The 25,955-nt window shown below is 38.0% G+C and overlaps 1 protein-coding gene across 1 annotated transcript in view; it reads left to right on the top strand.

The window, feature by feature from the left end:
* Nucleotides 1-701: 701 nt before the first annotated feature.
* The window catches only part of prom1b (prominin 1 b), a 25,802-nt gene continuing 548 nt past the window's right edge, over nt 702-25,955 (top strand). The window contains 29 exon segments of the mRNA XM_029440623.1: nt 702-1,362; nt 8,724-8,785; nt 9,552-9,578; nt 9,677-9,805; nt 9,807-9,883; nt 11,778-11,898; nt 12,017-12,080; nt 12,738-12,827; nt 13,685-13,902; nt 14,008-14,082; nt 14,228-14,291; nt 14,501-14,509; nt 14,666-14,825; nt 15,358-15,510; nt 16,332-16,455; nt 16,623-16,726; nt 17,000-17,084; nt 17,196-17,342; nt 18,114-18,185; nt 19,342-19,434; nt 19,967-19,984; nt 20,132-20,185; nt 20,435-20,515; nt 20,689-20,757; nt 21,533-21,622; nt 22,757-22,872; nt 23,376-23,441; nt 23,598-23,689; nt 25,135-25,955. The exon segment at nt 25,135-25,955 is cut by the window's right edge and continues 548 nt beyond it. Coding sequence (XP_029296483.1) covers nt 1,089-1,362; nt 8,724-8,785; nt 9,552-9,578; nt 9,677-9,805; nt 9,807-9,883; nt 11,778-11,898; nt 12,017-12,080; nt 12,738-12,827; nt 13,685-13,902; nt 14,008-14,082; nt 14,228-14,291; nt 14,501-14,509; nt 14,666-14,825; nt 15,358-15,510; nt 16,332-16,455; nt 16,623-16,726; nt 17,000-17,084; nt 17,196-17,342; nt 18,114-18,185; nt 19,342-19,434; nt 19,967-19,984; nt 20,132-20,185; nt 20,435-20,515; nt 20,689-20,757; nt 21,533-21,622; nt 22,757-22,872; nt 23,376-23,441; nt 23,598-23,667 — 2,712 coding nt within the window. The 5' untranslated portion in view covers nt 702-1,088 and the 3' untranslated portion in view covers nt 23,668-23,689; nt 25,135-25,955.

Here is a 25,955-nt window from a genome sequence, read left to right as displayed (position 1 = left end):
TAAGTAAGTAAAAATTAAAAAGTAGCCTATTAGCAACAAAATGTACCAAAAGCAAAAGTACTCATTGTCAGCCAATTTCAGAATAATATATATTATGTTATTGGATTATGATTATTAATGTGTACATCACTTTAATATAAATGTAAAATCATAGTTTATTTAGATCAAAATGTGTTGGGTGCTCTTGGAGAACAGAAAAAAACTGGATGAAAAGGAAGGCAATCCGGGCACTCCAAAATATAAGAAAAAGTAAGAAGTAAGATAGAGAGGAAACATAATAAAGGTCCTCGTCAGGCTGTTACAGTGGTCGAAACATGTTGGCTTATTAAAAAGAATTTCATCACTACAATAAGTTAATTTTAATATATCCTTCCTTGTTGTTACTTTTTCTTATAGCCTATTTTGTGCCTTCCTGTTTATCATAATTAAATTGTTGATTTTATTCTTAATCTGAATCTGACCTAGCAACGAAAATCATCAAATTAAACACATTTATATAACATTTGACTCTAACATGGAGTAGAATAGTATAAAGAACAATTGAAATACTCAACTGAAGTACAAGTACCCTCACAATTGTAGTTAAGTACAGTAGGCTACTTGAGTAAATGTATTTAGTTACTTTCCACCACTGCCTGTAGCTAACAGATGATAGGTGATTGGACCCCGCGGTGTCGCGCGCTACAGACGCACCCGGCGAGTTTTCAGCGAGCACGAGCGTTTTGGGTTTTACGTGCACGTTGGATTAGGGTATTCGCAACCGGCCGGTGAGAGTGAGCGAGGATACCGAGATAACGAGCACATCCTCGGCCGTTGGTCCTCTTGAGTCGTCGAAAAACATATCCGGAAAAATGAGTCCGTACCGGGAATCCAGGAGCTAACGGCTGCTTGAACCTCGACCGTTGGATGTTAAATTTAAAAGTTTCGGACGGTTATTTGTGAGCTGCGGTGATAAACCACCGAGAGGGACAGGTGTCCGTCTCCCCTCTTCACCCCCCCCTCCCCCCTCCCCCATAGACTGTCGTACGTACGACCGGGGCTAGGAGTTTTAACTTTTCTATTTCTACAAAGCTGGACTTTTCTGAGCCATGTTGTTTACAAGGTGGCTCGTCCTGCTGCTCTGCTGGGGGGCCACAAGCGGTGAGCAGCATCAGCCGGATGAGAGGGACGGGACCCCTGTTGAGGCCCGGTCGGACTCCCAAAGACAGCGGTCCCCTCCACCGGTGGAGCCGTTGGATTTTGGGTTTGTACCGTCGGCGGTTTATGATACCCACGCTTATTACGAGCCAGGGCCCATAGGGATACTCTTCCACATGGTCCACGCTTTTCTCTACGTTATTCAACCGAACTCCTTTCCCAAAGGTGAGATTATCAGCACCTTCCTCCTCCTCCTCCTCCTCCTCCCCACCACCCATGTCCTTATTCCTTCATCTTCACTCTGTTTCTTATTTCTCTCACATGAGGACTCAGGAAAACTGTCAGGACATTACTTTTTCTTCTGCATACAAGTCATTTTTGCATAAATAGATAGCTCCAATTCCTATTAAATAACCTAAAGTAAATGATGCGTTTGGCGTCACAGGTGTTACAATAATTAGGATTTGTCACTGCAAATATTTTTAACAACAGCATGCTGTTTTTGGATGGCTATCAACTAAATTATGTAACCCCAAAGAATTTAAATAGCATCATAAATAAGATAGTGGTACGATAAAATAAGAGGAGATGCTTGGATTAATTTGAGGTTCATGATAATAGTGCATGATGATAATCCTTCATTGTTCAGTGCCAATGTCATTATAAATTTTGGATTGAGGTTGTGATAGCAGAAACTGTGGCCATTATTGCCACACACAGTATTGTAAATCTGTCAAGCACCTCACCTGTCAGTATTTAGTTACACATCAGTCTTTTACCTAAAACTATAGCTAAATGGTTCCCAATGTAGGGGTTGAATCCCACCCAAGGGGTCCCAAGATAACACTGAGGGGGTAACAAGATTATTATAGTGGCAAGAATGACAAAAACATTTTTGGGTTCTTTTCTGACTTTCCTCTAATCGTTTGCATTTCTTTGTAAAATACTGGATATTTACACAACTTTATGTCTCAAAAATCCTTCAAATTGAGAGGTCAGAAGTCATAATATTTGGAAATCCTGACCTATCTTTCTCTCTTGCATCACAGACTGACTGACCTGTTTTATGTCATAAACTAAACAACAAAGTCCAAAAAACATTGAAAACCTCAGAGGCTTGCAGGAATTATTTGCACACTGCGGCTGTATCTGTATTCTCTCTTCGACTTTAAATCTCATGGCTGACTCAATGCATGACTCCAAAAAAAATACTCCTAATTAAAATGCTACTGGGTCAAAAGAGCACATGTGGACCTAGGGACTGAATGCATTGATGATGTGTGCTTGTTGAGCCCATAAACCAACATTATGGGCAGATTAATAGGATCAATGGCTCATAAATGATCCTCTAGGGGGCCCATGCTTTAACATTATCGAAGTGATTAAAAGGTGATCAGGCCTGTCACTTTATCAATACACACATAGTGAATGTTGCTCTCTTGGCCACCAGGTGTAGTACAGTACAGTGGTGGATATATAAAGCTACAACCAATTTAAAGTTGTTTGTTTGTGTGCTGTATGTACAACTGTGAGTGGTCACATTGGAGGATGACATAGTGCAATAGGATTGAAGGTTTTAAGTTGCTGCCATTTTGGTGTCCAGGGTCAGTGCCGCTGGCTGGGTAATCAATTAGCAGATCAGCGATTAGAGGAGGCTTTCTCAGTCACCTGCATCACTGCATAATACCTTAATCCACTGGACCATATGCTGCTACTGCCAGGGACTTTCCTGTATGAATTACTGTCATAAACACGCACAGGTGGAGACCACCTGGATGTCATGTCACACACTCCCATATCATAAATACGCAAAATCTTGCATGTTGCTCACACACATTAAACACAACGCACATACCTTGAGGTTCATTATTACACTATTTACAACTGCATTACTCAAGACCTGAGGTTGTGCAAGTTCAGCTGATCGTAAACAAACTTAACGCATCACTAAATTAACTTTGGAGCAACAGAGTGAAGCAACGCCATCAGTTCAGTTTTATAACCTATACTTGGGATAAGAGACTGAATTAATAAACTCTGCATAAAGTATTTGGTTGAGTTTTACCTCTTAATTTAACATTTATCTTTATGCTAATCATAATAGCTTTGGACAACACATTTTTAAAGTGCCCCAAATAGGATACCAAGGTATACGAAGCATACCTGCATGCACGTGAATATTGGTTTTCCAGCATTATGAGATGACACAAGCCGTTTACTAATGTATGTTCACACTGATTACACTAAGTTGCCTTTAGAACAGGACTGGTTGTTATAGTTAAATGACTGGTATGAAATGTGTGGTATAAATATGTTGTGGACAAAAGTAATTTCTTGGGTTTGGTCCACATAGTTTTACATCCTGTGAAGGTAGGTTGAAAAAGTACAACCACAAAATCAAGCCAAGTCCTTTACCATGAGACGAATAACAGGTGTAAGACATATTGTAAATGTAAGAACTAAAGGTGACGTAATTTCCTACTGCAACTGTTCTAAAACATTTAGGGCTGCAACTAACGTTTATTTTTACGATCAATTAATCTGCAGATTAATTTCTTGATTAATCGCTTGGTCTATAAAATGTCGGAAAATAGTGAAAAATGTCCATCTCAGTTTCTCAAAGTCCTCGGTGATGTCTTTAAATGTATTATTTTGTCAGTCCAGAACCCAAACATATTCAGTTTAAGGTGATATAGAAAAGCAGGAAATTTTCATATTTAAGAGACTGGAAACAGCATTCTCTGCAATTTTTGCATGAAAAACTACTTATACTTAATAATAAGGATCCACTAATAGATTGTTCGACTATCATTGAAGTTCTAAAAACATTATTCTGTCTAATATAGAGAGGCCTTACTCATATAAACACCATTTATAAGACCAAAACTACATAGTTTTCTCCCAAAAATAAATCTTGCTAAATTATCCTAGTTAGCGTCTGATCAAAGAAATATTACTTTTTGTTTCTCTACAAACGTTGTTTCTCCACCAAAACTCTGGACTATTTTTGACAAAGGCTTTTCTGCTATGAATCTCATTTCAGTAGACTTGCAGACATTTGGTGGTACAGTATCTTATGTTGATACTAGTCTGGCATTGTCGCCCCATGCACACTGCTGTCCATGGTTGAAGTAAGGGCTTGAGTTAGGTTATAATTAGCTGTTGCAGAGGAGACAGGTTGGGGTCAGGGGGGGATGAGGTTGACGTGATGTTAAGATGGAGAAATGCAAATCAATGTTAGGTAGTCTGAGGAAATGTAGTTGGGAGGTTGGTCTTGTCAGATCAAATGTCTGAGAATTAACAATCTCACAAGAAGTCCATCAAATCTCCACAAATCCCCGTCATATTAATCATTTTATTAATGTTTCAGGTTTCCAGTAGAGCCGCTTGTATTGAATGTGAATTCATGCTAAAGGTCTCAATATTGGTTCTTGACCGGATCTGGCTTTTCCTCCTCCTGACTCGTTCATCCCTCTTTACAAATCTGTGCAACGGTTGTTTTTATATTGAAGAAGCATTTTAGATTCCTTCACTGTGTGAGAAGGCTGTATGTCTTATCCCTCTGATACACACAGGGTAGATTAGAGGATTAGCATCCACAGGGCTAATGCTAACACTGCACAGCTATCACTGCTACAGATGGCATTGTAACACACACACACACACACAAATGTGCAAGTGCGTACTGTCACGCACACAAACGCACTCGTAAAGTGGGTCATGGTCCTGGTGTTTGTCTGTTTGCTTTAATTACTGATTGGTTGAAAACATGTTGTTTATCAGGAAGCAAATGTCTTAAATCAGATCACACTCAAGAGAAAGCCAAATTAATTGTCTGATAAGGATATGTGCAACACAAGGAAGGAAGTACTCCCTGCAAAAAGTCTTGTTTATCATGTATTCATGCTTTAGATCTGCCCAAACAAACAGAATAGAGAAAGAGCACTGAGCTTCTGTGTCACTTTGCACATCTGCATCTTAAATTGTAGCTACCATTCATCTTTCTTGCACTTTTTATAACTATTTGCAAACACAGAGCTTTCAACGTGTTTTTCTTGATGTTAGATTGGACAACATGTATTTTAGATGTCTCCTGTAAAGTTGAGACACATTAATTAATTGATTTCTGTCAATTGATGGGCAACAATTTTGAAATTTGAAATTTTGAATTTTGAAAATGCATTTCTTCCTGCCTCTCAAATATTTTTTGATGTTCTTAGTCTTGCCTTAATCTAAATATCTCTATGTTCTGATATTTTATAGACCAAACAATCCTCAATTAATTAATACAATAATTGGCAGATTAATTGATAATGAAAATAATTGTTGCTGTCTCTTTTCTTTCTTTATCTGATCTTGAAATATAATTTCTTGTCTGTAGTGTCTATGGAGTGTCTAGTGCAAACAGTGGGAAAGACCACATAATCCTCTTAGTTAGTTTGCCCCAGCTCCCAGTGGGCTGTGTAACTTTCTTTTGCTCCTGGTGCCACACTGTGCTTATAGCCTTGTGTAATACTGAGTAAAACATACTGTACAGTTAGTACTATTTAAAGTATCACAGTGCGACATAACCTCACCTGGCTTATGTCGTAACACCTTTTGAACTGCAGCCAAAAACATCACTTTCGTTTAACGTTGTTGTTAAAATAAATAATATTTTTTTATAATAAGAATTGTAGTAAAACACACTGGCTTTTTAAAATATTAAAGCTGCAATCTCACTTTGTTATCCCAATGGTAAACTTGTTTCAAAACCATTTCAATCTAGTCTCGTGGTAACTAAAACGGGGGTAACTAAAACGGGGGTAACTAAAACGGGGGTAACTAAAACGGGGGTCACAAAAACGGTTAACTGAGTGCCACGAGAGTTTACTACTTAAAAATATAAGTAATATTGTAGCTAAATGTGTTGGTTTCTTTAGCACTTTTCTCTACCTGAACTGCACCATGGTCACCTTATTTCCCTTGCTGTCTTCTGTTTTTTTAAATCATTGAATGTAATCTAAAACTTACATTTCTCCAGTAGGGTAACTGGAGAAATGTTTGTGTCGCTTTAACTGAAGTAAAAATTGAATAGATCCAACTGGTTCCAAAATGTTCAATAAGGACAAATGAGGGCTGTATCAAAAGTATGTTTTACAATTGATGCTTCTATTGAGTTTTTGAATGAAGATTTAAATGCCTGTCGTCATTTTATGACGTCATCACCCTAAAAAAAAGAAAATCCTCAATTTGACTAAAGTGATTCATTTTAATAAATTAGTTATTTATTTATCAAATCAACTTTATCGAATATACCTTGTCAGTGTGTGCCTCCCTTAGTGTGCGGCAGCAAACCTTTTTTTGTGACAGCAGTGAAAATGTTGTTTTTGAAAGGCTAAACGCCAAGAAATATGGATTAAAGTAGAATATTTTTGTTAGATAAAAATGTCATGAATTTTGGAAATTTCATCTCTTTTTAAAAAATGTTTTACTTTTGGACTTGGAAATATTTGGATCGCAGTCTTGAACAATGCTACGCAGCAACCACTAGGATCTAATGCTACAAATAAAATACGATTAATATTAGTGTAGCTTAATCTTTATCTGCAACTGTGCAGAAATACCGGGTTTAAACTGAATGAATAAACATGCAGATTTAGATTTCTAATTGTCAACGTTATAAATTAAGCTTCGAAGCGTCGAGCTATTTGATACAGCTCTAGCACAAAATCTGTTCTTCATCTTGACTATTGCAGCAGACGCATTAGTTGAAGTTGGGCAGTGCTCTGTTCATCCTTTCAGGCCTAACTCTGACAGTTGTTCATCCCCCCTCTTCCTTTCGTTTGCATTACCTTCCTCTTATGAACTGAACTAAGCTGTCTAAGCTTAACTGCCCTCAGTAGCTAATGCTAACTAAGTAAGTACCTGAGCAACAACAGGTGGCAACGACATGACTCAGATGTGCTCATATGCTGCATCTGCAGAGTTAAACGAGTTAAATATCTTCACCCGACAGTCTGCCTGCAGGTTTTAAAAACAGTTCTGAGAAAAGTAAGACCGCCACCTCCCAGCAGAAGAGGAGGATGGTTTTGAGAGGATTATCCATATGGTCACAAAATATATCCAACATCTCAGCTCCTTGTACTCACCAGAAAGGCTTATTCAGAGACATTTGTACTTTTAAAGTACAGACTTAAAACCTCATATGATTCAGAGGCAGTTGCTTTGCAGCCATCATTTAACAAAAGAAAGCTCAAAACAATCTAATTAAACTCTCAAGTAAACACCATTTTTGTCTTTGTTTTTAAAAATACCAGTAGTCATCAATAAGACAGAACTGAAAGAGAGAGGATGATATGAGAGAGAGAAGATAAATAAAACTTTAGTATACAATAGTACTTTAATTCACCTCATTTACTGGATCATTTAAAAAACAGGTTACAAATACACCTACATGTGCCTGCTCACCTCACCTGAGGGTCAGCAGGTGGGCAAGCAGAAGGTAGAACAGAAACAACGTGTGTGTGTGTATCTGTGTCTGTGTGTGTGAGAGCTGTGTGTGTGTGTGTGATAGCTGTGTCAGCATTTACATGATTTAACTGGCCTCCATCTGTTTGCCGTTTGCAGTGGCACCTACTGTACCAACCTGAGAAGACTATATGACATTATGACTATGACAAAAATACTGTTTTAATTTATTGGATTCTAACTACTCACACATTCATGTGTAAGCATCATAATGTTGTTGCTAGTAAACACTGAGTTAATTGTAAGTACTTATATATATATATACTGCCTATCTATTATAGTACATCATCATTTATTTGTTGATTATTAGTTATATTTTGTATTCATCTGAACCTTCTGTCAAATAAATGTAGAGTAAAAAGTGCAATATTTCCCTCTTAAAGGTAGTGGAGTAGAGGTATTAAATCGCAAAAAAAGGAAAGTACAAGCCCCTAGAAAGTACTTGACTAAATGTACTTAGTTCCTTCCTCCACTGGTTTGTGTACACATTCTTTGAGCTGTGTATTTACACACGTCCACTTGTAAGTAATATATTTTTACTGTACATATTGTCAAATATACATGTATCCAGATTGAATGTGTTCGTGGGCTTGCATACAGGTTGTATTGTCAGTATACTGTATGTGTAAAGGAGTCAGTGTTTCCCTGCTGAGTAACAGTCTGGGTGAGTTACCACAGGTGAGCTTAGTGTTGGCTGACCTATATAAACACACAGACAGCTGGACTGAACTGCATTTCTCATCGTCAAACTACACAGTTCAAACAGCCTCCGCCAAAAACACACAGCTGTCAGATATGCGAGGAAATCCTTTCGCAATGCTATCCTCAGGAAATTAAAATATGAATCCACCTAATCTGTGTTGTCTGCTCATGAACAGATAAATAGATTTTTCACTCCAGTTTAGCTTGTCAAACGTTGTACAGGAAGTGTATTTGATTGTGTGTACTGTGAAATAGGCAGATGAGTCAAACCACGTGCCTGTACTGCCTGTAAAACACTGTCATACAAGTGATTATAATTACATTTCAGTGGATTGAAAGGCTTGTGTACTTACCTATCTGTTCTATTTTTTCAGATCTGATTGTTAAAGTCATTCAACAAAACATGGGAGGAATCAAAATAGAAGAATGGAGAAAGGTAGGTTTGATTTAAGTGATAATTGAGATTTTCATCTTGATATTAATCAGCGTTGTGATACTTTACTGATAAATGCATTTGTGGATTTAATACCTGTGAGAGATTTTGTAAAAGAAAAGCACCTTGCAAGTATAGAAATTGAATTCTAATGACATTATGCCTTTATGGACATTTTAATTGAAATAATAGCTCTCAAATACTTTGAATATACTGTATAACAGTATGAATCACAATTAGTCACTGGTTGTTTGATTTTAGCTCTGTGGTAATTTTTTCTTCCTTGACTCTTATAATAATAATTTATTTTTAATTATTATTCATTTTTATTAATGATAATGATAATTAACTTTATTTAATAGCGCTTTTCAAAACAAAGTTACAAATTTACAAGACAAGAATATATATTTTAAAACAGTTTAAAAGATTGAGCAAATGAAGTACATATAAGAAAAAGTAAGTAAACAAAGTAGTTAGTAAAGAGTAAATTAATAAAATATTTAAATGAATCAATAAAGACAAAAGTTAAGAGAATGCCTTTGTATATAAATAGGTTTTAAAAAGGGACTCTTGATGTTGCCTTCACATGCCAGGAAAATAAATGCTGCTGCCTCCTAATCCTTTGGCTGTCACACTGACCGTGATTTGTTTGTCTTTCTTTCCCGTGTGTGTGTGTGTGTGTGTGTGTGTGTGCGTGTGCGTGTGTGTGCGTGTGCGTGTGCGTGTGCGTGTGTACATGCATCGGTGTGCACGTGCTATGGGGTCACAGCCAGATAATGTGGTCCTGTTACTACAGGTAAACTCCTCTTAACATTGTGTTCCCACAATATACAACATCTCATAAATGACTATGTGAGGGGGAATGATGTTTGAGTGAATCCTCTTCTCCTTCAGATGATCTACTACGAGGCTGGATTCCTCATATGTTCGTCCATCGGTGTCACGTTTGTGATCCTCATCCCCATCATAGGCATGTGTTTCTGTGTGTGTCGGTGCTGTGAGAACTGCGGAGGGGAGATGCATCCAGAGACAGAGAAAGAACATCGACTGTCAGAGAGGTTTCTACACCGCCTCGCTCATCGCCACCTCCATCTTCATCACGTGAGTCATCGTCATCTTCTTTTTAGTCTTTATCATCATTATTGTCAACAATATGAGCTTTTATTAAAAGGTATTATTAGTGTGATTCTGTTCTCACTGTGTATCCTGGATTACTGGATTCTGATGAGGAATGTTTTTAGCTGCAAGTGTTTTGGATATACTCTGCTGGATACTGGAAAAAGTATTTAAATACAGTATATACCTTGACATTTCTACCATCTCTGTAATATCTTTATTAAAGGTAATTATTAATTGACTTAAAAGTCACTACAATGAGCTTTATAAAACTGAAATGTCTCCATGATACCAAATCGATAAATGATACTTAAATTGTTATTTAAGGGACGAACAAACCTTTTTTGTTGCACTATTTTTGCATGTTTATGTGTGTTTGCTTTTGGGGTGCACCATTGTAGATGTCTCACAGTTTAAAACAAAAAAGAGAGAGATATTGTCTTTTTCATTCCACACACTGACATTCCTTCTCAAACCTGTTACCTACATTTCCCATAATGCAACTTGACATCACTTGAGGCAATTTATCAGATTTTGCAGCGCTCCCTGTGGAGCCATAAAAGGTTTTATGCAACTTTGTTACATATGCAGTAGTACTCCACAAAACCTGTAAACAGACTTAGACGTGTACAATCTGTGGAGTTCCCCTTTAACAACACCTGCTCACGTACAGAATGAAACATACCTGCAGATCAGCTGCTGTGTAGGAGACAGGTGCACGGTCGGAGAAATAGGATCCAAACTGTGCAGGACAGTTAGGTGTTACTGATATCACTTGGCTGACTGGGAAAGGCCTCTCTGTCTGAATGAGTGCTTTCACATCACAAACATGCTCACGACACACACACACACACACACACACACACACACACACACCAACACACACATGCATATATGAATACATGAAGCACTTTGTGGCCATTTGGAGAAGTGGAGATATTATCTGATCAGGGTTTGTTATTATGATTCTTATATAATCTCACACAGAAGATTATTTTTCTCCTTCTATTGACATTCAAATCTTTGCTTTAGGCTCAGTTGAGTGAAAGAGAACAGCTATAGGGTTAGGCTGTGAGATGAAATACCTTTATAGGTATGAAATGATTTCCAACTTTAGGAATAACACACAGACAACAACGTCACTGAAATACTTTACAAAAACTCAGCTAAAAGTTTGCATGTCATTAGCTTAGCACCTTGGAAGACTTCATCACTCTTCATTGATTCAACAGTGAATCATCACAGCATTATCCTTCTTGCTTTCTTACTTTACTATAGTAAGTTTGCTACAGTATATAACAACATTAAATGTACGGAATTTCTTAGATAAACTTGAGGTAAAGCCGGGTTAAAGGTGTTATCCATCATCATTCGTTTTCTTGGTGAAATCTTTACCAATCATCAGGTAACACTAACAACAACAGTGAGATGACTCAAATATTGTTTACATTCATTGACATCATATAGATGTTTCCCAAATCTTTCTCAACTAGCAACCTCATGACAAAGTTCTTGCACATCAGTGTGTGGGATCAAAAACTCTTGACTGTGAATAAACCAAAGAGTTATACACATAAAGAAAGATATGTAGCTGAGAAATGTGATTTTTCAGGCCAGTCACATGTCTCTGTGAATTCTCAGTGAGTGACCTTTGAAGCTCATGCAGCAAAAATACATTTGAATGTAGCCATGCTGCCCTCTGCTGGTGAATACTGCTCCCTGTGTATACTTTAATGATCCTGCGTCACTTTTCCTATTCTATTTAAACTCTTTCATTCACAAATTGAAAGAACTGAATGATTACATTTCACTGGAATTGTACCTTATATAATTTCATGTGACAAATAAAAATTGATTAATTAATGTGTGTGTGTTTCAGTCTGGGAGTACTCATTGCCTATGCTGCGAACCATAATGTCAGCGCCCAGATTAAGAGCACTCGGCGACTCATCAACACCAACATGAGAGACCTGAAGACATTTGCTAACAACACACCTGCGGTATGCCCTCTCTGTCACACACACACACACACACACACACACACATACACACACACACTTTTTACGCACATACATAAAAAGTAACGTTTAAATGTGTGATTTGTGTTTTCTGTTGCAGCAAATTGAATACCTGACAGCCCAGTACACCACAGCAAAGAACAAAGTCCTGTCAGACCTTGACAGTAAGTTGAACTCAGACTGTTTACATACATTATTTGTTTAACCCTTGTGCATCCCTTTAAAAAGGTTTCTGTGATGTCATTAGAGGACAAAAATACTTCAGTGCCGATCATAATTACCAAACAACCTATTCATTCACCAGAATTATAACCCTTTAAATGCCAGTTTGTTTACATAATGCCACTGATTTTTATGAAAAAAACTTATTTTCATTATTGTCTGTATACTAATTGATACGGGGAAAATGGTTCAATTTGGTGGAAAATAATAAAAACTACAATTTTAAAGTCTAAAGGCCTGATATAATAGTATTGAATGCACAATTTCATGCTTTAATTGCCCTGAAGATATAACATTGTGTTTGTATTTGGGTTCAATGTGTTGTCCTAGGAATGGGGTCTGAGTGTTCTGGCTATTACAGACTTATTATAGGAGGTTGAACTTCCACAATTTGAAGAAAAAAACACCCTAACCAAAATGTTTGCCATATGCATTAACACAGCCAAAATGAATGAAAAAGCCCAAAATGTCCCTAGTGATGCATAAGAGTTAATGTTTATATATTGTTATACCTGGGGCTCGCTGTGTTTACCTACAGTAGTAATATATAGCTGTATTTTTGTTATTAAACCATCTGATCCGTTTCTGTGTCTTGACAGACATTGGACCTCTGCTGGGTGGGAGGATCCACAGTCAGCTGGAGAGAGAGGTGATTCCCTCACTGGACACTGCGCTGCGAATGGCAGGAGGTAACACACACTCTTTTAGCTTTGATTAACTTCCTGTTTCGTTCAAACAGTTGAGACGCAGTATCACAATGCAGTGCTGATGACACAATACCTCCTCTTTCTGTCACCTACATCTGATCGGTCATATTTATTTAGAAATTCAACGATAAACCTCTTCAACCTTGAACTATTGTGAAACAAAGTGCTGTTCATGTTTTGTGTTACATAAGATGCTCAGAAACCTCTGCACAGGTCAAGCAAAACTATATTGTTTCATTCAAATACAAAATAATACACTTTAATCATGTTGAGTGTTACTATAGTATAAACTAAAATTGTAAAGCTCCTTATTTTGCTGAACTGAAAATCAAATAGTGTCAACATATACTGTATCTATGATCAAATCTATTATCTTTGTGAATTGTTACCAATCTTATCGTGTGATGCTGCTTGATTTCTTTTTACATGCAGTTTCCTCTCTACATGCAGAATACCGTTGTGTCTTTTACGGGCATATCCTCACCATTTTTTTACTTCCTTTCTAACTTCCTTTTATCTAAAGCAAAAGTTGAGAATGCCATCAAAGGTAATCAGATCTGTTCTGAACCACTGTTGTACCCTGTGAAACGTCTTATATTGTGGTTTTCCTTTGTGGATTGTTGATCTGTGGTCAATGTAATCCGTGTTATTGTCATCCTTTTGGTAGTTCTGTGGTTGATCCGTGAATTGTAAATGTATATTATAATAAATCATATGAGGCTCACCAGTTCGACAATACAAAACAACCCACTGTTGTGGATTATTTTAGTAAAAGTGTAGTTTTCGTCAAAGACAAGCTACCTTTTTATTCAACTTTATCCTTCTTCTCCCTCCTCTAGCCATGCGGGAGACTAAAGAGGCCCTAGAGAACGTCAGCTCGTCTTTGGAGGTTCTTCAAGAGGGGACGAGGAAACTTCAGGCCAGTCTATCGGGGGAACGTGCCTCTTTGTCCAACACCTTATCAGACCCTGCCTGCACTAATGGAGCTGTGTCTCACACCTGTAACACCATCCGCTCCACGCTGGCCCAGCTGGGAATCAACTCTGACTTCTCCAATGTACGGAGGAACGAAAGATTGTTTATCAAAACCTTAAAATTAATATAAACAACCATTTTAATTGCCACATTTACTAATCTCTCTTTTTCTCTTTCTATCTGTCAGCTGCCAGATGTTAATCATGCCTTAGTTAATGTCAATACCATCCTGAGAACAGACCTCAGCAACATTGTGCAAAAGGTTAGTCTCTCTCTTCAGCTCATCATCATCCTCCTGTTCATGTTGTCACTTTCTTTTTCACCCATCATATTCTTTTGAAACACACCCTAGTTCAAAGAAATAGCTATATTTTAATCATCTTTTCTCTCTTACTCTTCACCTCCAGGGTTACTCATCCTTTAATGATACACCACAACTGGTTAAAGAACAAACTAAAAACATTGTCTCAGGTACACGTGTGTGTGTGTGTGTGTGTGTGTGTGTGTGTATGTATGTATATATATATATATATATATATATATTTAGTTTGCCTAACAAATATATCTATTTTCCCTTCTTCTTTATAAATGTCATGAGATTAAGTCTGACTGTAGTCTTTCATTTTCATATTTTTCTTCTCTCACCTTCACCTGCGTACTTGTGAATGATGAAACCACAGCTCTACCTCGTAAGTCCTTCTTTGTCCCTTTCTACTTTCTGTTAGACTCTCCTTTCTCAATGTTGTCGCCTCTAAGTTGACATGCTGGCATTCTTATTAATATAGTAAAAAAAAAGCACTGTTGCTTTCTGATTTTTTTGTTTTTATTTTTGTTTGTATGTGTAGGAGTGAAAGGCATGTTGGATAAGATTGGTACAGAGATCATCAGCTTCTCCAAGATGTTCCCAGTGGAACCTTCTCTGGTCAATTTTACCATTTTCCTCAACCAAGGACAGAAAAACATTGAGTCCTTTTACCCCCAGGTTGACCAAATAGATTTTTACAGGTTTGTGCAAGTGTGTTTGTCTGTTTACTAGTTAGATTGTGGGAACAAAAATCTGTCACATTATGAGGAAAGAATTTAGCCCCCACGTGGTTAATTATTTATGTTAATTATAATTTTTTGAGGTTAAACCTTGGGATTAGGTTTAAAGCTGCTATTAGCGATATATATGAAAGCTCATTGTTTAGCTGTCTGACCCGCAATATACTGTTTCACTCTCACCGCTCTCATAGCGTAGTTTTTCGTCCACAGCAGGCAACGAAAAGGTTCTCAAAAACCCAATGTACACTACCTGCTTAGCAACAATCGACAGACAGACGCAGTTAGCGACAGTTGTTGAGCATAGTGGAGCATTTAGCAGCTAAAGCGAGATATATTTCACTCAGAAGTAGGTGGAGACCAAAACAGAGCTAAAAGAGTGTGAATACCGGACATTCACCAGGTCGACTTCAAATGAATGATGATGTTGCTCCTTGTCTGTGTAAAGAAGCAAATGCCTGCTAACAATTTGTGTGTGTTTGTGTGTATGTTGCAGGTGGATCGGCTGTGTGGCAGTGCTCTGCATGGTCGTCCTGGTCCTGGCCTTTAACACTCTCGGACTGCTGTGTGGCGTCTGTGGCTACGACCAGCAAGCTACACCAACAACACGAGGCTGCCTATCAAACACCGGCGGCAACCTGCTAATGGCGTATGTTACCAAGACAACAGTCAAACTGAGTAGAGCGATGGCTGAAATCACTCAATTATTCATTCGTAACAGACACTAAATCTAAACCTAATTAAAATGGTGGACATTAGTAAATATAGTGCACTGTATAGTAAATAGTGAGTGATTTCGGACACAGCCAAGACCCTTCTCACAGCAGACATGTTGACTTGTAATACAAGGGTAACTTATAACGATGGCTGCATCGTTAAGCGTGCTGTGAGATACAGCATTGACAAGTCAAAAATGTCTGCTGTGACAAAGGTTTATTAGTGGAGCACACGCACAGAAATATAGATGATTATGGAAATATAATACAGTTAGAAACATGATCGAGTTTGTCAAATCCAGAAAGTAACAGAAGATCAAATATGTCTTGAGATGATTTATTTGAACTATCAGAAGTTAATGATCAGCTCATTTGAAGTGACAAAAAGTAGATGTTGAACATTGGTTTAATCTTTCTACAGACATGTCTTAAATCTTATCTGTACATTTAATTTCATACATTAATGAATATCAGCGGAGATGCAGTAGAGACTGACACATTATAGTCTATTAATAGGACGCTCTGTATTAGGTCTCACGAGTCCCACCATTTTTACATCTTTGACCCTGCCAGTAAAAAGTTATTCTTAGCAGCCACTTTTTTTAGCTTAATGTAAAGTAAGCCAACAATTTACAATTGGAACCTAAATGTCGATTAATTATCTGGAAGGAAAAAGAAAGAGAGGAAATTGAGCAAAAATGTTGTAATAGATGATGAAAAGAAGCTGATGTTTCTCTTTCTCTTGTTCTTTCAGTGGGGTTGGCTTCTCTCTAATCTTCGTCTGGATGCTGATGGCCATCGTGACAACCTTGTTTGTTGCTGGTGGCAACGTAGAGAAGATGATGTGTGAACCGCTCGCTAACCGACAGCTATTCAAGGTGCAGAAAACAAACTTCCTGAATCGTCTTATTTTCACTCTGCCTCTCTGTGTTTATCTTGGAGAGAGGTTAATCGGAGCGGGATCGTGTTACATAACGGACAACACTGTTGCTCTGTGCTGTGTGTGTGTGTGTGTGTGTGTGTGTGTGTGTGTGTGTGTGTGTAGATCATAGACACACCATTCCTGGTTCATCCCGCCAAGAAGAATTTCCTCCCTGGGATGCTGTTTCAGAATCCGAACATTGACTTGACTTTGGGAAGCATGTACAGGTAACATGCAAACAGCTACTACTTTACACACCGTACATAAAGCTCATTGTTTACTGCAGAGATGTGTCGTCTAGTAACGGAATGTGAAGAGCATTATGGAAAATAGAAATATTTTAAATAAAATGTTCATCTGGATTTTTGTATAATCTGTTTTTATTGTGCAAGAGAAACACCACAATAAAAGAAACTTGATCAAATGATGAGCCATACAAATACACATACATTTACACTGAAGGAGTTTCAGTGAGTGACCATTCTGTATTTGTCTCGTAGGGACTGCTATGAGAACAACGGTCTGTACCACTCTCTGCAGCTGGAGACAATGTTCAACATCAACTCCTTCCTCAACAGAACTGTGGTAAGTGTCAGTTTAATGTGAAGGAAATGCAGATAGAAATCTGTGTTACTGATGCATTGGTGGAGCAAGATGAAATGTTATTTATCAGTGTATATGTGTGTTTCACAACAGTACAACAAGGATCTGGCCAAAGTGTTTGAGAGTGTGCAGGTCGACCTGCAGGACATCATGCTGCTGGAGCAGGCCGGCAGAGACAACCTCATCAACTTCGCCAACTCTGGAGTTGGACAGATCGACTATGAAGCGTACCTGGCTGAGGTATTCTGTGTTGTGTGTGTGTGTGTCTCTCTCTCTTTAAGCCTGTTGGAAATATATTCTTAATAACACCACGAAGTCAGGATCCAAATCAAATAAAGGTTTTAATCAATATTCTAGCAAGAAGGAGCTTTATACATACACAGGATGATCAAACTCGCACACACATAATGTAGGGCTGTCGTGTTGCTCACAGAGATATATATATATATATATATATATATATATATATATATATATATATATATACAGAGATCAAAGGAAGTAACTGATTCAGATCAGTTCGTTCTTGGTTTATTGCTTGTTTACAGTAAGGAACAGATGTGCTGATCAATCAACTGATGATTGATCTATAGTTCAGCAGCAGCTCACACTCCTGTCCCCTGCTGTGCGAAGCACTTCAGTATCTGTATTTTCCCATCAAAGCCCTATGCAATAATTTGTGAATAAAGAGGGACGGAAAAACTGTTGTAATATGAAATAAAATTAGAAATACTATTTCAGAAAAAATCTACTAACCTTATTCACTTTCAAAAAACAAGATACAAATACAAACATGAAATGTTTTCAGCTCTAGTTGTTGTTAATATGCATGATAACAAGGTAATTCATTTTTGGGTGGAGAATTCTAACTCAGATTATGCATCGGAAATTTAAACAATTAATCCAAACAAAGACTGAAACCTAAATAAAATTTAGAAGAAATTCAATTGAAAACCGAAAGTTATGCAAATTGAGAGACTCTAAAACTATATGATTGTTTTGTTGTTTTAGGTAAATAAGGGAGTCACGCTCGTGGATCTCTTGTCCTTCTCTACTGACCTGGAGGCTCAGGCCGACCAACTGGTGAGTCTCATCAACCGCATGATGCTGGTTTTATCATTCAAATGCCAAAATCATAAAATAATGTGATAACAGTAATGTTTTACACACATAGTGCTGTGAATTATTATGAAAGTTTCACTTACAGTACTGAAGTTAATCAAAGAAAGTACCATCATAGAGTCATCTAAGATGTGGAATGATGAGTTTATATATTTGTCAGGAAACAAGTTCACGGTGTGTTGTTAAAGTGACTGCTAAAGTATTTGGACCCAGGCAGTTGACTTTTAAGATTTTTTGTCCAAACTGGTTTTTGTTTATTTTTCATTTGAATTAAAGTGGCATTTCCCCCTCAGTGTTTCCAAGCGGTATTATTGTTGGCGCCCCTGTTACAAAGACAACTAGATCGCTTTCCCTGTTCCTCAAAGCCTACTGCGAGCAACATATTTAACGACTTATTCAGACCGTCGGGTAAAACGCAAGAAATATAAACAAATATATTGTAATTCATTCCCAATGTATTCCCAATCGCAGTCCACGGCTCTTCTGCTAACAGCATGGGGTCTCCAATATGCATATTAGCGCATGACGTCACATGACGTCGAAAGAGTGAGCAACACTGCATTTTGTTTTCCACGGCTTTGTTCCGTAAATCATTTTCCAGGGAGATCGTACCGGGTGTTAGACAGAAGGCATCTAAACGCTGATTGTGTCATTCTGTAGCTATTACATTGTGCAATGCAGCATTTACTTAATAATGATACGTTAAAACAAAGAAATGAGTCTATTGCCACTTTAATATTGACATGTTGTAGACTTTAGGAATGAGATATATATTCTTAAACCAACAAGCCCAAACATACAGTCGGAAAGCCTCTCTGGAAAATGATTTCGATTCATACTCAGTTTGTCAGAACAAGCTGCCCATTCACCCTGAACACACACACACACATTTATGGCACATGCATAGTACATAGTACAGGAACTGTGCCATTTAAAGTCACATGGGACACGCCACATAAGGATTAGTGTGTGCCTACATTTCTAAGGAAGGAAGAAACGAAGGAATAATAAATTATTGAGTTTATATTCATTACCTACAGTAATTATCCTAAAGATTTAACTGCAACAAACTGCTGTATCCTCTGCTGTGTGTGTGTGTGTGTGCCTGTGTTTACAGCCACGAGGTGCTCTGGAGAACGCACTGAAAGGACACGCCAGCAGTATCAGACAGATTCACAGAGAACATGTGGTCCCCATGGAGCAAGCAATGGTAATCACCCCTCGCATTAATCACTTCATACACAAGCAAATACATGCAAATCCTCCCATATGTCTAAAACACACCTTTCTTCTTCTGACAACGTGAATTAGCATACAGTATGTTACTTTAAGGCAGGGGATCTCAACCTTTTATAACTTAAGGCCCACTTCTGGGGTCACCTTCCTAAATAAATGGGGAAAAAAAACACAACATGACAAAATAGGAGAAACAATAAAGTGGGCTGTAAATTGGGTTATGATACTGTCAGCTTTAATGATTTAATAAGGCTCATTGTAACAGCTGATATAGAAAATTGCAGATGATATAAAAACTACTTACCTTATTTCTCATTTCAGGCACAATTTACAAAAACATATATATAATATCATAAAACTCACATTTAAAGAAATTAAATAATTAGATCACAAGTTTAAGAACAACAATTGAAGCATACATTTTAAGCCAGTATTTGTAAACATGTATCTTTGTTAGCTGCTTTACTTGTTTTCTCTCTTCTTCCTTTTCTTCTAAATGGTGACAGAAATATGTCAAAGCGCGGGTAAGCCATCTGTTCATACGTTGCAATATGACGTGTTCTTTAATGCGTGTTTGTCGTAGCAGTGTTGTTAATGTTGTGAGAGCGGTGATGGTTTTTGCTAGTTCTGGTTTGTTTTGTAACAGTTTTGGTTTTTGTCGCCTCACACAGAGTACAATGAGCCAGAGCATCAAGCAACTGCAGAGGATGTCCAGCGACCTGCCGGTGAGGAAACAAGGAAAACACTCAAAACAACAATATTATACTGATATAGTATAATGTATAACAGTGGATACCCACAGTTAGTTACAGACCGTTTTCATTTACCTTCATATTGACCTGTGTGATTTAATAAAGTAATACAAAATTAATATTAATGACATTAATCCACATGGGCACTGACTTAATGGAACCATCGCATGTTGCTTCATTGTCTCAAAAGTACAAATGAATCTCACTCTCTCTCTCTTGTAGGTCAAAATCACAAATATCCTGAGTGCCATCGATGCAGCGGAGTACCTCATCACTCATAACGCCTCCCATGTGGTGAAACGGGTAAAATACAAACGAACAAGCAAACGTTGTCATATGAGCGAAACATAACAAATGTGGATACATCACCTTCTTTTTCTATTTCTCGCCGCATGTGTTTCTTCAGACTGGTCAATCATATGATGTTAGATGATTACACATTTGTTGACATGTTTTTCCTCTTTGTTGGTGTCCAGGAAACCAAGGGCTACACACAGAGCTTGGTGGGATACTTCAAACAGTACACAGACTGGGTTAAAAACTCAGTAAGTATACGACCAGTTTTCTATGATGTATTAATGTTTAGTTTTTTAATTTAATTTAATTTAATTCAAAAAAACTGAATGGAAAAGCCAAAAATTCACTGCTGTAGGAAAGTTTGTGTATCGATTTAAAGCAAAATGCAAGTGCAATGGAAACATACTTTGGGAATTTATCATGAAGCATGTGACTTCAGCATCCACTGAGATTAAACATTTCAGCAAATGAAAACATCACATCTGTGTGGAGCAATGAGGAGATTGGAACCTTCCTCAAATCAATACATGAAACAATCTACAATTGCTCAAACAAAATCCCACCATTGACTAGCACTCTTTTAATTACATCATCTTGTTGCGCCTTCTTCTTCTGCAATGGTTTAATGGCACCTGACTGGAGATTTAGCACCACCTGCTGCGTACCTCGCTGAACCAACTCGGATGGCAGCGTGCAGAAATGTACATTTTCCTTCATTTTCACTACATTCGAATGAGAACCTGTCAGCAGAAGGGAGGAATATAATTGTAACGTGCAAACCGCTCAATGGAAACGCAAGACTAGACTTCATGATAGTTAGTTATTTTAAAAGGTTGTAAACAGTCCAAGAAGCCACTTTGATTTATATTTGGTTTAAAAAAGAAAAAGTCTAATAAGAAGGATGAGGAGAGATCATCTTTCCACTGCTACACCATACTCATCCAGTTATGGTTTTACGTTTGACGTCATTCATTCTTACGGTGTAATCTATACTTTGGGATTTTGTGTATTTTCCTCCTCCAGTTGACTGCAGAGGTGGCCCAGTGTAAACCCATCAGTAACCTTGTGGACAGCATGGAGATAGTAGGGTGCAGCTTCATAATCGATTCAGTGGTAAGGCTTCAGAACTGTGTGTGTGTGTGTGTGTGTGTGTGTGTGTGTGTGTGTGTGTGTGTGTGTGTGTGTGTGTGTGTGTGTGTGTGTGTGTGTGTGTGTGTGTGTGTGTGTGTTACATGTTCCTCCATATGTATTTTGAATCAACCTGAAATATAAACGGCTCTTTGAGGGAGCTCTGGGTTTTTGGGAGAGGTGGAGTAGTTCGGCCACACATGAGGGAACAGTATGTTCTCAAGTCTCAGACACACTCACACACACTGAGATGAGATAGAGTCTGTTATAAGGCAGGACGGGGAGTTATATACTATATATACTGTATATTCTTTACCTTTTTGACTTCGTCCCTGAAGAGTTGTAAAGTTTTATATTTACTTATCAGCTATATATCGTGTGTTTGTGAGAGTTTAATGAGAACTCAAACAAGCCACAGACTGTAGTCAATATAAACAGAGATGCTTTTAGAAAGTAGTGCCTGCAGCCACTGTACTATGTGTGCTGCATGTGTGTGCATGCACACATGTTTCTATTTATATGTTCTGTCCTATTTGTGCCTTGTAATGTGTGCATCCATCTGTATGGGCCTTTATGTCAAATCTGCAGGGGTGAAACTAATGTTTTCATTATCAATTAATCTGTCCATATATTTTTTAGTCTTTAAATGTAAAAATGCCAAATGAGTCCAAGGAGACATCTTCATATTGCTTCTTTTTTTGCGACCAACAGTCAAAAACCAAATTATATTCAAATGACGATCGTAAAAAATAAAGAGAGAAAAGCAGGATTCCTTATTTGAGCATTGCAGCACAGTTACACAGTACATTTAATACTGTACAATTACCAGTTTATACCACATTATACTTATACTTCACTACGTTTCAGAGGCAAATGTTGTACTTTCTTACTGCAGTGATTGGCTCATAAATTATGATGCAATTGGTTACAGTTAAACTTATCAACACTATATATAAACCTCATCTAGCTATAACATTAAAATGCCTCAATACTAATAATCCAATAATATATAATAATATATTACTCTGGAGGAGGCCTGAAGTACTTTTTACTCACTACTTTAAAGGATCTGAAAACTTCTTCTACGAATGAGAAGAGCTTCTTCGTTTTGTTTTTCAGAACACATTCTGGTTCGGTCTGGGAGGCTGCTGTATCTTCCTCATCCCCAGTATCATCCTTTCCATCAAACTGGCCAAGTATTACAGGAGGATGGACACGGAGGACGTCTTTGAAGAGTGAGTCACACACACGCACACATCGTTTAGCCACAGTTAGTTTTGCTCATAGTTTTTCTGAATCTTCGTCTGTAGATCAAAACAAAGTGATTAATCCTCTTCTTTCTTTCTCTCTGTCATTATTCCTTTTCATGGCTTTTGATTTTCCTCATATTTTCTCCTCGTGTTATTTCCGCTCTCTCCAGATCTTCTTACCCGTGGCTTGTTGCACTTTAGTGTTTGTCTGCCATTAAACGCACCCCTTTGTGCTCTTCCACGTGATTACATACCCTGTTTGGTATGCGATACTTCGACTTTGGATCGCTTCACATATTTCTTGCACGTTTGTTTCATCATAAATCACACGCATGGTCTTCTTTGCATGGATCTTCATTGCATCATCTCTCCTGCGTCTCCCTCCTCTTTTTCAACTTTGTTTCCGAGGATCACTCCATCGTTGTTGCTTTGTGCGGAGTCTTTCCTACTCTCTTTCTTACCTGTCCACCCTCGCTCTTGTGTTGCAGTATGGGTAATACAGGTAATCATGGTGAACAAGTGTGTGGTGTCCACGGAGACCTCGCTGTGGTCAGGTACGAGCAGTGCCTCTGCTTGTTTACATGCCGTGCTGTTAATTGGTGGAGGGATATTTTTGAGAGTCTGCAGTCATTTCAGATTACTACAGATTTTTAAGTTAAAAGAATTCCCCATATATGTTTGTGTGTGTGTGTGTGTGTGTGTACATGTAGCTCTCCCTATTGCGACACTGTGACCCGGTTCCCTCGGGCCTCTGCTCCCCCAAGCCACAGTGACTGGTGACCCAAAGGAACGTGTTGATGAGGTACTGACTTTCAGTCATACATTTCCACTAACCGTCATCTAACAACTTTAAAGCAACATAATGCAAGAATAGGTTTGTTTTGGTGATTTGGCGCCCCTACAGTTTCGGAGTGGTACACCACTCGTAAATACAGATTGCGCCTTGATTCCACGCCTTGCATTTTTACAACAACGCTTCATTTTCTTTTCTTTGCTTCTACCGTCATCACTTCTTGGTATCTTCACCTCTGCCGTGATGTCAGTAGTACAAATACAGAGCTAGCTTCTTCTTATAGCTAGCTGGTGGTGTGTGACGTAGTGCCCTAAAGCATTACGGACTTCTCCTGGAGGATGGTACCCACCAGGTAAATAATGCAAGAACAGGCGTTCATTGTGCAGAGTGGGAATGAAAGAGGCACTATTCTCTACATGAAGCTACCTGAAGGTAAAGAAAATGCAGTGTGTTGCTTTAACAAACAACTAAAACTATCTGAGAACTACCAGCCATTTATTGAACATCAGTCTCACTTCATCCAGGAGATTTTTTCTTCCTCTTTCTATTTTTTCTTGTCTCCTAATCCTTCATCGTTAATCCTTCATCCTTCCATCCATCGCTGTTGTCACTTTTAACCAACAATGTCCATTCAAACACCAACAAGGAAAAATGACCCCTGACGGAGTTAAGCTGAAGACCCATCTTACACCAGACACTGTCGTGTGTCCTGCATCCAGACTGTGCGTAGATATGACGATGATGATTTTTGTGTTTGTCTTTGGATTTGTTCGCCATGTAGGAGACGTCCTGTAGATGTTGTGGCGACACAGTTTATTTAAGAAAATCTGAAGTTGTTTAGCAAATTGAGTATGTACATAATCATAAGACATTCACACAAACATATTATAAATACTGACGTGTTGAGGTGTCAAAGATGGCGTCAAGTAATGGCTGAGTGAGTTTTTTGAAAGTGACCACGTCAGTTATCCGTCAACATTCCTTCTGGATGGAATATCTGATTATCCTATCCTATCTTATCACCAGAGTGTTAAAGTGAAGCTCTGTCTTGTGTAGATGATACCGCCTTGTGCCTTCGGTGCTCATATAGTTTGTATTTGAACATCTTGTCTTGATGCAATTTGAGCACTACGGGAACTTGAATGGTATGTTTTAAAGGGGTACGACACTTCACTATTGCATGATATGATGGTATCCTCTGTAACCAAACATGAATCATCCACTCAACCAATAAACAGAAACAAAAATGTGAGATATATTTGTTTACATCTGGAATTTGTTTGATGTAAATATCCTTCTAGTGACCGTTTTTAAAGTCGGTCTAAATAAATAGTCCCCTATTACTGTGTGCTTATTTAACTTTGACTCAAACTAACAAAATGGGGGCTTTTCTAAAAAAGTCTTGAGCATCAACAAATATAAAGTAGCTGATTTTATTTTCTCTTTCTCCACAGCGGACAAGAGAGCTGGAACTGATATTTCCCTCGTTGTAAGTCATCTCATCTGTCTACTCTCTTCAGGGATAATCAAACAGAAAACCCACTCTGTGAAAACTCCAGGTTATTCCTGTCATGGCCTCTCTCTTTTCTAGGATCACTTGACTTTCCAGTTCTTCCCCTTCAGATCTTATTACACTTCCAAGGACCAAAGAGAAGAACAACAATAATCAGGAACTGGGTGGTGAGGGCGTCCCACCCCTCAGTGCCCCTTCAAGCCATTTGACAAGGACCTCAGATGCCAGCCAACTGTAATTTATCAAGTGTTTCTCATACATGTCGGTACCCGTCAGCAGCACCACAGCAGTGCTTCTAGTGTGTCATACTGTACATCCTCAGAGCAATGTTCCCACATAGCTAGTTTTACCTGTAGAGAATACATTTGTTTGTACCTACATTATCACTTTTAAGATGGGGACACAAGTGTACATTTTTTTTACGCTTTCAAAACTTTTGAAAGTTTTATATATTTTTGTTAATGTTTGTTTTATAACACGCAAGTAGGTTTTTGTAGAGGTAGCTCTTTTCTTTCTTTTCTTTTCTTTGTCAATACTTGTAATGTAGCTTGCATCATTTTTGACTGGACAAGTTTCATCGACCAGGGAATTATGGGAAATACATTTATTTGCTTTCTTGTTGAGAGTTAGATGAGGAGATACCACTCTTGTGTCTTTTTATTAAATACCAGCTGTGAAACTTAGTTTTGTATAAAGGCAAAAACAAAGTGTAGCAAGAGTCCTGCCATGCTAGCTGTTGTGTCAACGTCAGCATGCTAACAT

Source organism: Cottoperca gobio, chromosome 1, assembly GCF_900634415.1.
Source record: "Cottoperca gobio chromosome 1, fCotGob3.1, whole genome shotgun sequence".
In the NCBI taxonomy this organism is placed as follows: domain Eukaryota; kingdom Metazoa; phylum Chordata; class Actinopteri; order Perciformes; family Bovichtidae; genus Cottoperca; species Cottoperca gobio.
This window is presented reverse-complemented; position numbering and strand designations above follow the sequence as displayed.